Source organism: Pelodiscus sinensis, chromosome 30 (assembly GCF_049634645.1).
Source record: "Pelodiscus sinensis isolate JC-2024 chromosome 30, ASM4963464v1, whole genome shotgun sequence".
Lineage (NCBI taxonomy): Eukaryota > Metazoa > Chordata > Testudines > Trionychidae > Pelodiscus > Pelodiscus sinensis.
Genome location: NC_134740.1, coordinates 13,440,888 through 13,456,883, shown reverse-complemented (window position 1 = coordinate 13,456,883; position 15,996 = coordinate 13,440,888). Strand labels below are relative to the sequence as shown.

Here is a 15,996-nt window from a genome sequence, read left to right as displayed (position 1 = left end):
AACTGGTAAACCTCAGTGTAGGAGGAATAAGGGTTATTTTGAGAGAAGGGTTTTCTCTTGAAATAACCGCGTCTTAGCAGCGTCTGTTATTTCGAAAGAGCGCCATAATGCGAATATGCAAATGAAGCACGGGATATTTAAATCCCGGCTTCATTTGCTATTTCGAATGTCTTCATTTGCGTCCCTCCCTCGAAAGACGGAGCAAGTGTAGACACACTCTTAGTTACAACGTACGTTAAGTCTGTATCCTGCCTTTGGTATGTTAATCCATCGTATTGACATGAGATCCTTTTCCCAGGTAATTCAATGTATTGGAGGTGTCGGACTTTCCTAAAAACTATGTTGCTCATGGATATATATGTGACCCGTGGAACGTGTGGGGGGGTGAATGAGAAATACCCAACCAAAAGGCCATCTGGGATCCATGACCTTCTAAGGCAGACAAAGACCCTGCAAACAGACACATTACAGGAGAAGCAGCCAGAACATTTCTCTCTCTTTTGGACAAGATGTAACATCCTAGCAGAAGCCTGGGCCCGGCCCGGAGGAAGTGAAGCCTCCTGAAGATCCGAAGACATCTCCCAAGGAACCTCATGGCCGGGTCTCCGGGACGCTGACACCAGCCACCAGCTAAATCAAAGTCCTCTTCTGTGCCAATAAACAGCCCCAAAAGCAACACAGCTCCAGCCCCCCCTCTGTGTGGGTCTGTTCATTAGAAGTCCTGAGTAGGTGGAACAGGGCCATGAGCGGGGCTGCTGACCCTCCAGAGAAGTGGGGGGTAGCACAGCCGGCCCTGTACCACCCAGAGCAGCTGGGCGTTCACCGGCCACAGGTCCGGGATTTGGGCAAAGATCCATCCTCCGCCCGTCAGTTCCACGGCGTTTCGGGCTGCCCTGGCCGGCCGAGCGCGGCTCTTTCTGGTTCTGTTTGCTCGTCCCTGCGAGGAAGTGGGGAGTTTGGGGGTTCAAAGGGGGGGTGCATGCAGGGGCGCTCAGTGCCCAGAAGTTACTGGTTTCATGTGACAAAGGGGGGAGTTCGTGGTTTCAGAGAACAGCCCAGAGTTGGATCCGTGGTGTCTGGCGCCCTGGTGACCCCAACCCTGCTCAGAGGACACGGCCGGCTCTGGCCAGAGGACAGACAAGGGGCCACGGAGAGGGATCCCGGCAATCGGCCCAGCTGATCCCAGCGAGGGGAGACCCATTATATCCCACCGCCCTGCCAGGGCTGGGCACAGACCCCAGGACTCCTCCCTCCCAGCCCCGTCTGCCCTCCCACCGGGCCCATTTCTCTCCTCGAGGGCCAGCCCCACAGCCCGGAGCAGCATTGGGTCCTTTTGGCTCCAGTTCCTGTCAGGCGCTACCACTGCTCTTGTGAGTAGCTGCTGGGGCCGGCGGGGTCCCGGGGGGCCGGCACTGGGGAGGTGGCGTCCTTTCCTGCGCCGACTTCTCTCCGTCCTGCCCGCAAGAAGAGACGCCGCCTCCCCCAGCTTGTGTGGCTGAGCCCTTCCCAGGCCTGGACGGATGAAGGTTTCCCGTGTTACTGCTCAGCCCCCTTTGGCCGGTACTTACCCTGGTCCTGTGCCGGAAGATTTACCGGATGTTGGATCCTTCAGGGTGGCCGGTGGGGCTCCCCTCTTGGGCGCGAGGTGGGCTGACCCACCACCCTAGGTCTTGTGCTCACTGCCTCCCACCCACCCTCACATGGGGCAGCCCTGGCAGGACCCCACCGCCCGCCCCAAGGAACTCTGGGTAACTCCAGTTAGTATATATAAGAACGGCCAGACTGGGTCAGACCAAAGGTCCATCCAGCCCAGTAACTTGTCTTCCAACAGTGGCCAATGCCAGGTGCCCAGAGGGAGTGAATCGTACAGGCAATGATCAAGAGACCTCTCTCCTGCCATCCATCTCCCCCCTCTGACAAACAGAGGCAACAGACACCATCCCTACCCATCCTGGGTAATAGGCATTGATGAATGTATCTAGTTCTCTTTTAAACTCTGTTCTAGTCCTAGCCTTCACAGCCTCCTCTGGCGAGGAGTTCCGCAGGTTGACTACACGCTGTGTGAAGAAGAACTTCCTTTCATTTGTTTTAAACCTGCTGCCCATTAGTTTCACTTCGTGGCCCCTAGTTCTTACATTATGGGAAGAAGTAAATAACTTTTCCTTATTCGCTTTCTCCTCACCAGTCATGATTTTATAGACCTCTGTCCTATCCCCTCTTAGTCTCCTCTTCTCCAAGCTGAAAAGTCCCCGTCTCTTTAATCTCTCCTCATATGGGACCGGTTTCAAACCCCTCATCCTTTTAGTTGCCCTTCTCTGAACCTTTTCTAATGCCAGTTTATCTTTTTTGAGATGAGGTCACCACATCTGTACGCAATATTCCAGATGTGGGCGTACCATGGATTTGTATAAGGCTGATAAGATATTCTCTTTCCCTTTTTAATGATTCCTAATATCCTGTTTGCTTTTTTGACCGCCGCTGCCCACTGCGTGGACGTCTTCAGAGAACTGTCCACGATGACTCCAAGATCCCTTTCCTGATTCGTTGTAGCCACATTAGCCCCTGTCATACTGTACGTCTAGTTGGGGTTATTTTTCCCGATGTGCATTACTTTACACTTATCCACGTTAAATTTCATTTGCCATTGTGTTACCCAATCACTCCGTTTGGTGAGATCTTTTTGAAGTTCTTCACAGTCTGCTTTGGTCTAAACTACCAGGGTATGTCTACACTACCCTCCTAGTTCGAACTAGGAGGGTAATGTATGCATACCGCACTTGCTAATGAAGCCCGGGATTTGAATTTCCCGGGCTTCATTAGCATAAGCGGGGAGCCGCCATTTTTAAATCCCCGCTGCTTCGAACCCCGTGTAGCACGGCTACACGGGGCTCGAACTAGGTAGTTCGGACTAGGGTGCCTATTCCGAACTACCGGTACACCTCGTTTCACGAGGAGTAACGGTAGTTCGGAATAGGACCCTAGTCCGAACTACCTAGTTCGAGCCCCGTGTAGCCGCGCTACACGGGGTTCGAAGCAGCGGGGATTTAAAAATGGCGGCTCCCCGCTTATGCTAATGAAGCCCGGGAAATTCAAATCCCGGGCTTCATTAGCAAGTGCGGTATGCATACATTACCCCGCTAGTTCGAACTAGCGGGGTAGTGTAGACATACCCCCAGAGTCTCTCTATCTATCTATCTATAGAGCGAGAGAAAGGTGAGTCTAATTTCTCACTGCTGTTATACCATCGAGCAGCCAGTTTGCTGTTACTTGGTCATTTGCTGCCCTCTGCCGCCTATTTTATAAATTGCAGAGTCAAGTTTTTCTCCGTCAAGTTTATTGCTAACAGTGCCCTACAGCACAGGGCTGGGAATAGGTTCAATAGGCCTCCACTCCCCAGGGAGCCATCTTGTGCTTCACACACGGTGAATTTATACATGTCGGGCAGGAGGAACGCAAGTTACAAAACTCTTCGCGTGGCACACAAACCCAGCTGGCCTGAGACACACCTGGGCGAAATTACCGAACGAAGCAGAGAGGAGGGAATTTATGTAGGATTTTCCCTGTTGTATCAAATTGTGGGAGCGATGGTTGCGAATGTACAATGGGAAACTGAGTCACACATTCCCAGATTATGGCTTAATCGGTTTTGGCTGTATTCAATACGATTACAGACAGAATTAGTGGCATGTACAGTGCCTGGACAAATTTCCGCCTGACAAGTAACAACAGATAAGACACAGTTAGGTATATAGGCCCAAACTACCACGTTCCAGGAACATGTCCTTCCTTCTTCCACGATGGTTTTCACTTCCCTAAATTTCCTGGTCTTGTCCAATAGTCTCCTCCCTTGGTTTTTGGTCCAGCGTTTTTCCAACCTTGGCCCTCTTTTTCAATATGTATTCTTCATCTTCCTAGTGTCAATTACTTAACATCCCCCCGGTATTTATCCATTGACTTTACCTAACCCGTGCATTTTGCACAAGTGTGAGCAACCTGGTGCCCACATTTCGGGGGGCTGAATTTCTGCTCTCTAGGTCACGTTGCTGAGGGCCACTCTGGTCTCTAAGTTTCTCAGGGAAAAGGGGTTTTTGTTGTTATTTCTCAATATAGAATCCTAGAGCTGGAAGAGACCTCAGGAGTCATCAAGTCCAGCCCCCTGCCCAAAGCAGGACGAATCCCGACTCAATCAACCCAGCCAGGGCTTGGTCAAGCCGAGACTTAAAAACCTCTAGGGATGGAGATTCCACGCCCTCCCTAGGGAACCCAGCCCAGCGCTTCCCCGCCCGCCTAGGGAAATCGTTTTTCCTAATATCCTAACTCGACCTCCCCCACTGCAACTTGAGACCATTGCTCCTTGTTCAGCCCTCTCCCCCACTGAGAACAGCCCCTCTCCACCCTCTTTGGAACCCCCCTTCAGGAAGTTGAATATGCCTACAGCTCTGACCTACATCTCGCAACACACTACGTCAACGCACCTCCTCACCGATATCGTTTTAAACATTCCATCGTGTACGTTCCAAAACGCTCTAAGGGTCCTTCCGCAGCTGCCTTTGCTCTGCAGTAAGAGCACCTGGCGCTAGTACCATCAGGGCTGGATTACCCAACAGACAGACTAAGAACATGCTCAGGGCACCAGCAAAGCCGGGGCATCAAAACAATGAGATTTCACGGTATACTATTGTTTTTATTTTTAATTACCTATTGGGGAGGAACCATAATCTTTTCAGTGCTCAGTGCCTCTAAAGATCTGAATCCGGCCCTGAGTACAATAGTGCCACAATTGGGGTTAGCATACTTGACCTCTGGGTTATGGGTTTCAGAGCTGCAACCTCCAAACAATCGAGGCTGGCTGGGGACCAGACATCCCTTCTCCTTGGCTGGAGCCAGGTGCCTACGTCCAAAGAAGAGCCGTCTGCATCAAGGTCTGTAAAGAAGAGTCACGTGCACCAAGACTGGAAGACCCACTCAGACCTCCCAAAGTTGACTGAGGCAAGCAAGCGAGTTGCTGTTTGGAGAATTCACTGGCAGGGGGACCCACTGATCATGTCAAGAATCGTTTTCACGGTTGTGGGTGTTTGTTTGTAGCTGCTCACACTGAGCAGACTTCGGACCTATATGATCGGATGTGGGGTAAAGCGGCTGTATGGGTCTGCCTACATGGGCCGACCCTTCCAAGAGTCTTCACATGGCTATGTGGCCATACCCATTTGATAACACTCCTCCCTGAGTGGCACAGAGCGATGGGCGATATCGTTAGGCAGAGAGGTGTGGTCGAATTCAACGTTCCATTCTCTGGTTTCTCCGGTGGTGAGCAAAGATGATTTTCTCTATTGCTTTTCTCAAGGCGCCCTTCACCTCCTTGTTCCTCAGCGTGTATATGACGGGGTTCAACACGGGGGCCACCATGGTGTTCAAGAGGGAAATCATTTGATCGCTCTCGGGGGTGGAGCCAGACTTGGGTACCAGGTAGGTGACGAGGGCCGTTCCGTAGAACAACGTCACCACCGAGAGGTGGGCAGAGCAGGTGGAGAAGGCTTTACGCCTCCCCTCCGCCGACGGCAGCCTGAGGATGGTGGAAAGAATGCAGATATAGGACAGGAGGATCAGCAAAAAAGGGCCCAAGATGAACAGCACCGACACAGTGAATCCGACCATCATAATCTTCGATGTGTCGGTGCAGATCATCTTCAGCATGGGAGGGACGTCACAGAAGAAGTGGTGGATGCGGTGGGATCCGCAGAAGGGCAGGCTGAAGAGCCACGTGAACAGAGCTACTTCCACCGAGATGCCGATGGCCCATGATGCCCCCGCGAGCTGGGCGCACACCCGGCCACTCATGATGGTCGTGTAGTGCAAGGGGTGGCAGATGGCCACGTAGCGGTCGTAGGCCATGGCTGAGAGAAGGCAGCATTCTGTGAGGCCCATGATGCCAGAGACGTACATCTGGGCGGTGCAGCCCGCAAGGGAGATGGTCTTTTCCTCCACCAGGAGGTGAACCAGCAGCTGAGGGACCACGCTGGTGGTGAAGCAGATTTCCGAGAAGGACAGGTTGACCAGGAAGAAATACATGGGGGTGTGGAGGGAGGGGTGCAGCTTTATCAGGAGGATAACGAGCAGGTTCCCCATCAGGGTGACCAGGTAGAGGACCAGAAGCACCAGAAACAGAAGGATTTGCACCAAACCAAGGTAGGAAAATCCCACCAGGATGAACCCATCAGAGATGGTCTGGTTCTCGCCGGAGCCGCTCTCGGAATCGGCCATCTGCAGGGGCGACAGAGACCCTGGAGCTGAATCTCAGGAAAACCAAACAGCGGGATACGGCTCCCCGAATTCCTGCTCGTTTCCTTTCTGCGGGGAGGCCTCTGACTAACTCTTGCTGCAATTTGGTGCAGACACATGAAGCTGGGCCCAGTCGCAATCAGGGGCAAGCTGCTGTCGCAGTCTGGATGCCGTTCCCGCTACGCCAGGGTCGGTCAGCTGGAGAGACACCCCTTGGACGCCAGTGGAGCTACAGCTGATCTACAACCGATGGGGGTCGGATACATTGACTCTAAGGGCACTGCATTGTTTTATCCCAGCTATGGGGGCATTCCAGGTCCCAGTGTCGGGAGATGTCGTCTTTTTTATCTACTTAAAAATTCAAAAGGATCTTTCTTTCTTTCTTTCTTTCTTTCTTTCTTTCTTTCTTTCTTTCTTTCTTTCTTTCTTTCTTTCTTTCTTTCTTTCTTTCTTTCTTTCTTTCTTTCTTTCTTTCTTTCTCTATGTCTAGTCTACACAGTCCTATCAGAAAAAGATACACAAATTGCAAACTGCAATTTGCATATCTTTTTCCGATTCTTTTTTCAGAAAATACTTTTCTGAAATTCGGCCATTCTATGTGAGACCAAACGTTGAAAAAAACCACCCTTTTTCGGAACATCCCTTCTTTTTCGTAAAATGAGGGATGCCAAAAACCCGCGTCTGCTCTTCTGAATTTTTTTTTGGAAAAGTGGATGCATTTCAAAACTTTACAGTCGAGATGTACAATTTCTTTCTATCTATCTATCTATCTATCTATCTATCTATCTATCTATCTATCTATCTATCTATCTATCTATCTATCTAATGTTACTCTACCACCACAGGCACCTAATGTAATATCTCAAAGGAGGGCAAATCCCGATCTCCCTTATACCTCCATCCCGGGAAGAGTGACGCTAACAGAGATCCTCCGACGGGCGTTACAGCTCAGACATGTGTGATCTGCTTGCACGAGTAAACAGATGCTCCTGAGCCCACCATGTCGGAAGGTCTCGGAGGCGTTGCCGTGTTAGTCTGTGCCTACAAAAGAAAGGTTGAAAATCAACAATTGCCCTGTAGCACCCCAAGGGACACATAGACCACAGTGCTATTTCGGGATCCCAAAGACCTGGAGAAGAGGGGGGGATGCTCGCTCTCCCTGACGAGCGATGTAGGGGAACCTACGCGGAGATTGGTGAGGTTCCGCTTCATGGAGCCATTGAGTCGCCGTTAGGAATGAGGGCTCCAGAGACGCTTTGCGGTGGCGATACAGGGAGACATTCGGGGCTCGCCAAGGAACTCGGAGACTCCGTTTCAATCCAGGAGAAGATGAGAGCAGCCAAAGGAGCACCCATCTGTGGAAAGAGGGTCGGGGAAACGAAGCTAAGAGAGACCCTCACGTAACTCCTAGGCACCAGGGGAGTTACGCTGTGGTCAGATGCAAGAAGTGGACAGTTCGGGTAGGAGACCTCAGCCCGAGCTGACCGGACGTAGCTCCTCCTCGGGAACCAGCCCTGCCACGCGGATTCCATGGTGGGGTGATGAGGAGGAGAGTTGGGGGCCAGAGGGGAGTAACAGTGAAAGAAGGGAAAAGCCAAAGCCGACACTAGCACATCCACCATCACACAACAATCGTGGAGCTGGGGTGAGCAGGTTTGGGGACCATCTGTCATGCTGGGGGGCACTGTGGGAATAGGGGACCGACGTTCACCTGGTGTGAATGAGCATCCGCCCCTCGAGTCAAACTCCCAACCTGACCCGTGAGAGAGAAGTTGGATGAATTCAGAGTAATAGATTCAGAGGCCGATCGATCAATTGATGTACTAATAGACATCCGGTGGGTCTGACTAGATAGATAGATAGAGGGAGGGTGTGGAGATAGATAGATAAATAGGTAGATGGATGGGGCGTGGGAATGGATAGATGGATGGGGCGTGGGGGTGGATAGATGGATGGGGTGTGGGGTGGATAGATGGATGGGGCATGGAGGTGGATAGATGGATGGGGCGTGGGGACGGATAGATGGATGGGAAGTGGGAACGGATAGATGGATGGGGCGTGGGGATGGATGGATGGATGGATGGATGGATGGATGGGACGTGGGGATGGATGGATGGGGTGTGGGGTGGATAGATGGATGGGCGTGGGGGTGGATAGATGGATGGGGCATGGGGATGGATGGACGGATGGATGGGGCGTGGGGATGGATGGATGGATGAGGTGTGGGGGTGGATAGATCGATGGGGCGTGGGGGTGGATAGATGGATGGGGCGTGGGGATGGATGGATGGATGGATGGGGCGTGGGGATGGATGGATGGGATGCGGGGATGGATGGATGGGACGTGGGGATGGATGGATAGATGGGGTGTGGGGTGGATAGATGGATGGGCATGGGGGTGGATAGATGGATGGGCGTGGGGACGGATAGATGGATGGGGCGTGGGGACGGATAGATGGATGGGGTGTGGGGTGGATAGATGGATGGGGTGTGGGGACGGATAGATGGATGGGAAGTGGGAACGGATAGATGGATGGGGCGTGGGGACGGATGGATGGATGGGGCGTGGGGTGGATAGATGGATGGATGGGGCATGGGGATAGATAGATGAATGGGGCGTGGGGATAGATAGATGGATGGGGCGTGGGGACGGATGGATGGATGGGACGTGGGGATACATAGGTTGAGTGTGTGTGTTCATGTCTCTCTATGTGCTCAGACCCACACAACGGTTCCTTTGCACGTCTGGACACTCCTAACACAGATGCACAGGGCGATGGTGCAGCCCGGGGCAGAGCTCAGGGCAGAGCGTTCAGGGATGTCGCTCACTCATTGGTCTCCTACCTTCGTACCCACAGGTGGCTCCAGCCGCGGGGGCTGGGCGTGCGGAAGAGAAGAGGGGTTTTTATTTCCCTCCCTGGCTTGTGGGACCCAGTCCCTGGAGGAAACGTCACGTCGCATCCCTGGAAGGAAGCACAGCCCCGCCTGGCAGTCGATCGAAACAGGACGCTGTATCATCATCATCATTAACGTCCCACGCTCTGCTAGACCACAGTCACCCTGGGATTTATGGCCCATGAGAGACACTGAGACACTTGTCATGTCTCGCGGGAGGGATGCTCTGTCCCACACAACACACGGGGGCAGGGGCAGAGACAAACCCCAGGCTCATGGCCCAGGTCCCTGAGGCTCAGACTCTGGGCCCCACACTTGTCCCAAAGCCAGGCTGAGACGCCAGGAGCTCTGACTCCCAGCCCCACCTGCTCTAACTATTACACCCCACTGGGCACAGACCCCAGGACTCCTCGCTCCCAGACCCAACTGCACTACCCACTGGGTCTGTTTTTCTCTTGACTGGCACTAGGGGGCGCTGAGGGGCTGGGCCGGGAGGGCTCTGTGGGATGGTCTCAGATGGGTGGATCCCAACGCCCCAGCCTGGCACTAGGGGGCGCTGAGGGGCTGGGCCAGGAGGGCTCTGTGGGACGGTCTCAGGTGGGTGGATCCCAACGCCCCAGCTTGGCACTAGGGGGCGCTGAGGGGCTGGGCCGGGAGGGCTCTGTGGGATGGTCTCAGTCAGGGGGATCCTAATGCCCCGGCCTGGCGCTAGGGGGCGCTGGGCCAGGAGGGCTCTGTTGGACGGTCTCAGGCCGGGAGATCTCAATGCCCCAGCTCAGCAGCAGGGGGCGCTGCACATCAGTGCACAGGGCATGTGACTCGTTCTTCTCTGGGGGCCCATGCTGACTGTGGGGGAGGGAGTGCTGTTCTCTCTGACCCCAAGCTGACCCCTTGCTGCCTGTACTGCAAGGAGCGGGGGGGGGGGGGGCGAGGAGATGTTCGGCTGTGGGCCTGCTCCCCCTGGAACCACCACTTAGCCCAGGGCCCAGGTGGGCATGGTCGGTCAGTAGGGGGCGCTCCTCCCTTGGGATCGGTGCTGACTCATAGTGACCCATCGGAGGGAGTGGGGGGGCGTGGTGCCTAGTGGCCGTTCTATGCTTTCGAAGAGCTGGAAATTCAAGTCCGCTACCGTAGTCATGATCAAATCCATTGGGCTGTTCCCAAGAGGAGGGGGAAGCAGAGAAATATACGCACGCACCGTGAGGGGCCCATTCCCTGGTACTGGGTTACTCTCCAGGAAGGCGCTCAATCTATCTGGCAACAGCCTGGCGGGTGGTGGATTCTCATGCCAAAGTCAGGGCGAGTATCGTCAGACTCTCTCACATGCCGTAAGAGATGTTTTCCACAAACGTGGTCCTTGAAACAACCATGGGACACCCACATCTTGGATACTGCGTACGGATGTGGGCGCCTCATCTCCAAAAAGATCTCTTGGCATTGGAAAAGGTTCAGAAAAGGGAAACAAAAATAACGAGGGGTTTGGAACGGGTCCCGTATGAAGAGGGATTAAAAAGGCTTGGACGAAAGAGGAGACTAAGGGGGGATAGGATCGAGGTCTATAACATCATGAGTGGTGTGGAGAAAGTGGATAAGGAAAAGTTATTTACGTATTCCCGCAATATAAAAACTAGGGGTCACCAAATGAAATGAATAGGCAGCGGTTCTAAAACAAACAAAAGGAAATTTTTTTTTTACTCAGCATATGGTCAACCTGTGGAACTCCTTGCCAGGGGATGTGGTGAAGGCTAGGACTTTAACAGGGTTCAAAAAAGAGCTAGATAGAGTCATGGAGATTAGGTCCATCGATGGCTATTAGCCAGGATGGGTGGGGATGGTGTCTCTGGCCTCTGTTTCTCTGGAAGTGGGTGACAGGGGAGGAGTCATTGGATGGTTCCCTGTTGTGTTCCCTCCTTCTGGGCACCTGGCATTGGCCACTGTGGTCTGACAGGACCCTGGGCTGGATGGGCCTTTGGTCTGACCCAGCCTGGCCGTTCTGATGTTCTTATGTTAAGACATGGGTGCTGGTTTGTGTTGGTGGCCAGAGATACAATCGAGGGCAGCTTAGATGATGGGATGGTCCCTTCTGGACATGCTGCCAACCGATGTTATTAATTTGTGTTCTAGACCACGAAGGGTTGGGTGTTGGTCTTGAGGGGACAAACAATAAATAATTGTACTAGATCAAGTTACTTTTTAATTGTGCAACATTTCAACCATCTTTGGGTGCTAAAAAGCCTCTCCTTAAAATTGGAAATACTTGACCCATTTTTCATCCTCCCCCCTCCCCACCTTATTGGGCCGTAGCCACGTATGCAAATTGACCACAAACATTAGAGGAGAAAATCGTTCTCTGAGCAAGGTATGATTCATAGCTCAACGCATGATTCCCCTTCAGCCATATTGATGATTCTTACGTCGCTTGAGGCCATACTCAACAACGAGCAAGACGAAGAACGGAGGCAGGAGGCCACAACGCCAGATCCCTGCCTTAGTTTCAAGTGACTTACTTAATCCTCTGTCTCTTTTAATACAACATCGGAGCTAGTGTAAAATACCGTCATTACATTGATCAGGTTCATCGGCATTCCATACGGCCCACCAATTTTGCCACGTTGTATTCCTAGCTACACCATCGAATGCTTTTTGAAACTAATACTGAGGATTTCTTGAAATTCATTCCTGTTTTCAATATCCTATCTTAAGGCGCAAATCGCGTCTGTGCATGAGCGACCTCACCTAAAACCAGAGCGTTCCTTGTGAAGAACAGTGTCCACGTTTCCTTTCATCCCGTGTAACACAATCGTAGCTACAGGCTTGTCCCATGGCAGAAAGCAAAGCCACTCCTCTCTAGTTTGAGCAGTTACTGACGTCTCCCATTTCCAGAAGCTGGATGATGAAACCAAGTGTCCATTTTCTGGAACTTTTTCTTCTCTTCCCTATTTTGAAGTTAAAAAAATGATAGACAAGGCAAGACTGCAATTCAGTGTAAACAAATGGAAAACCACGGTAACTGGCGATATGGACTTAAACATCAAAACACTGTTGAAGATCAGAACGAGGGAGTCACCAAACGAAATTCATAGGTAGCACGTTTAAAACAAACAAAGGGAAGTTTTTCTTCACTCAGCGCACAGTCAACCTGTGGAACTCCTTGCCATAGGATGTTGTGAAGACCAGGACTTTAATAGGATTCAAAAACAGACCTAGAAAAGTTCATGGAGATTGGGTCCATCAACACTTATGAGTCAGGATGGGTAGGGATGGTGTCTCTAGCTTCTGTTTCTGAGAGGCTGCAAATGGGCAACACGGGGATGGATCACTTGATGATTCCTGTTCTGTTCCCTCCCTCTGGGGCATCTGGGTCACTGTTGGAAGACAAAATCCTCGGCTAGATGGCCCTTTGATCTGACCTAGTATGGCCGCTCTTATGTTCCTATGTTCTTATGAATAGCTAGAAAGAATAAACCGATTCAAATATCTCGGAAGCGCAATGAGCCAAGATGGTACATGCTCGGAAGACATAAGAATAAGGATCGGCAAAGTGAACTCAACCTCCGGTTAACTTAGTAAAGTTTGGAAACTTACTGCTGTGTCCTTACATACGAAACGGAGTGTCTACTCAGCCGTCCTTGTGGACACGGCGCTCTCTGGCAGTCAACCCAGGCAACTGAAGAACACAGATGTTCAGAAGTTACATGAGTTTCATTGCAAGTGCTGAAGCGATTATGAGGAGTCGGCTATGAGGAAAGCGAAACGAATGATGAGGTCAGGGAAATGGCTACCCTGAGGCCTCTAGCTCAAATAATTGTTAAGAGAAGACATCAATGCCTAGGGACGACATCTGGAGTCTTGTGTCCAGTTTTGGGCCACCCACTACAGAAAGGATGTGGGCGCATTGGAGAGGGTCTGGTGAAGAGCAACCAAAATGATTAGGAGGCTGGAGCACATGACCTACGATGAGAGGCTGAGGGATTTGGGCTTTTTTAGTCTGCCGAAGAGAAGAGTGAGGGGGGATTTGAGAGCAGCCTACAACTCCCTGAAGGGGGGTTCCAAAGAGGATGGAGAAAGACTGTTCTCAGTAGTGACGGGTGGCAGAACGATGAGCAATGGTCTCAAGTTGCAGTGGTGGAGATCAAGGTTGGACATTAGGAAAAACGATTTCCCGAGGCGGGTGGGGAAGCACTGGGCTGGGTTCCCTAGAGAGGTGGTGGAATCGCCATCCCTAGAGGTGTTTAAGTCCCGGCTTGACCAAGCCCCGGTTGGGATGATTGAGTCGGGGTTGGTCCTGTTTTGGGCAGTGGGTTGGACTCGATGATGCCTGAGGTCTCTGCCAGTCCTGGGATTCTAGGATTCTATGTGTTACGAAAGGAACATAACTGACTCCCGATTACGGCTCTCAGTTAGAAGCCTGAGAAACGAACAAGGAAGAGGAGTAGACCTGGGATGACTTGGGAGCGTGTGATTATCAACCACATGGTAAAAATTAATTATAAATGGGAGGATTTAGCTCATACAACAGCTGATAAGTGAGCCTGTGGAATGGGGGTAGCCCAATATGCTGAAAAGCATGTGAAAGACCCAGGACGAAGGTCAACAAAAGATATAAAATCAGGACACTGCTTTGAATAACTATTCTCGTCTGATTTTTTTGAAGAGCTTTGAATCTGGCCAAAGGACCCTGACTGCAAAAGTTTGACAAGAACTAGATCGTGACAATGTGCGGGTTTTTGGATAACAGAAGGTTTCTCTTTTTTGGTAGCAGAAGCCACTCTCCAGATTTTGAAGATATGAGCGTCTTTCAAAAGTAAATTTTCAATTAAAAAAATGAGACGCATCAGGAGAAAGTCAACAAAACACTTGGTAAAGCCTCTTATTCCGCCTCGTCTTCCTAGCTGTAATTTTCATTCTCTAATGTCTCTGGTTGTGAGCAAAGATGCTCTTTCCTACCGTTCTTCTCAAAGCGCCCTTCACCTCTTTGTTCCTCAGCGTGTAGATTATGGGGTTCAACATTGGGGTCACCACTGTGTACATGAGGGAAATCATTTGATCACTTTCCAGATTGGAGTTAGATTTCACCCCCAGGTAGGCGATGAGAGCCGTTCCATAGAACAAAGTTACCACCATGAGGTGGGAGGAGCAGGTGGAGAAGGCTTTACGCCTCCCCTCTGCCGATGGCAGCCTGAGGATGGTGGAGAGAATGCGGATGTAGGACAGGAGTATCAACAAGAAAGGGCCCATGATGAAGACAACTGACACAGTCAAGACCATGACCTCGTTTTTGGATGTGTCGGCACAGGCCATCTTCAGCACGGGTGGGATGTCGCAGAAGAAGTGGTGGATGCGCTGGGAGCCACAGAAGGGCAGGCTGAAGATCCATGTAATCTGAGCTACTTCCACCGAGACGCCGATGAGCCATGAAGCACCGGCGAGCTGAACACACACCCGGCCACTCATGATGGTGGTGTAGTGCAAGGGGTGGCAGATGGCCACGTAGCGGTCGTAGGCCATGGCCGCGAGGAGGCAGCATTCTGTGAGGCCCATGATGGTGTTGATGTACATCTGGGCTGCACAGCCCGCGATAGGGATGGACTTTTCCTCCACCAGAAGGTGAACCAGTAGCTGAGGAACCATACTTGTAGTGAAGCAGATTTCCAGGAAGGACAGGTTGACCAGGAAGAAATACATGGGGGTGTGGAGGGAGGGGTTCAGCTTTACCAGGAGGATAATAAGCAGGTTCCCCATCAGGGTGACCAGGTAGACCACCAGAAGCACCAGAAACAGAAGGATTTGCAGCTCGCCAAGGTAGGAAAACCCAACCAGGATGAACCCATCGGAGATGGTCTGGTTCTTGCCGGGGTCGCTCTCGGAATCGGCCATCTGCAGGGGCGACAGAGAGAGAGATGCTGGAGTGGAATCAGAGGCAAACTGCACATGTGAATGTGAACCGCTCCGGTCATGCGCCTTTCCTTTCGGACGGGAGCCTTCTGATATATGTCAGCTGCAGTTCGGTATAGACTCACGTCCCCGGGCCCAACCAACACCTAGAATCTCGTGCGTTAGCTGTCTGGGTGTCAATCCAGCTATAGCAACTGGCTTCCCCTTTCCATTTCTCTTTCTTTCTTTCTTTCTTTCTTTCTTTCTTTCTTTCTTTCTTTCTTTCTTTCTTTCTTTCTTTCTTTCTTTCTTTCTTTCTTTCTTTCTTTCTTTCTTTCTTTCTTTCTTTCTTTCTTTCTTTCTTTCTTTCTTTCCCCTAACCTTCTATCTATCTATCTATCTATCTATCTATCTATCTATCTATCTATCTATCTATCTATCTATCCCCACGCCCCCATCTATCTATCTATCTATCTATCTATCTATCTATCTATCTATCTATCTATCTATCTATCTATCTATCCCCACGCCCCCATCTATCTATCTATCTATCTATCTATCTATCTATCTATCTATCTATCTATCTATCTATCTATCTATCCCCACGCCCCCATCTATCTATCTATCTATCTATCTATCTATCTATCTATCTATCTATCTATCTATCTATCTATCTATCTATCCTCACACTTTCTTTCTTTCTTTCTTTCTTTCTTTCTTTCTTTCTTTCTTTCTTTCTTTCTTTCTTTCTTTCTTTCTTTCTTTCTTTCTTTCTTTCTTTCTTTCTTTCTTTCTTTCTTTCTTTCTTTCTTTCCCCTAACCTTCTATCTATCTATCTATCTATCTATCTATCTATCTATCTATCTATCTATCTATCTATCTATCTATCTATCTATCTATCTATCCCCACGCCCCCATCTATCTATCTATCTATCTATCTATCTATCTA

At 50.8% G+C, this 15,996-nt stretch overlaps 2 protein-coding genes across 2 annotated transcripts; both read right to left on the bottom strand.

Annotated features, from left to right (window-relative positions):
• Positions 1-5,277: 5,277 nt before the first annotated feature.
• On the bottom strand, positions 5,278-6,261 carry LOC102450208 (olfactory receptor 10A4-like). The gene has a single exon (XM_006112312.2). It carries the CDS (start codon positions 6,259-6,261, stop codon positions 5,278-5,280), a length of 984 nt encoding a protein of 327 aa, XP_006112374.2.
• Positions 6,262-14,081: 7,820 nt separating this feature from the next.
• On the bottom strand, positions 14,082-15,050 carry LOC102452105 (olfactory receptor 10A4-like). The gene has a single exon (XM_006114030.2). It carries the CDS (start codon positions 15,048-15,050, stop codon positions 14,082-14,084), a length of 969 nt encoding a protein of 322 aa, XP_006114092.2.
• Between the last annotated feature and the right edge of the window lie 946 nt (positions 15,051-15,996).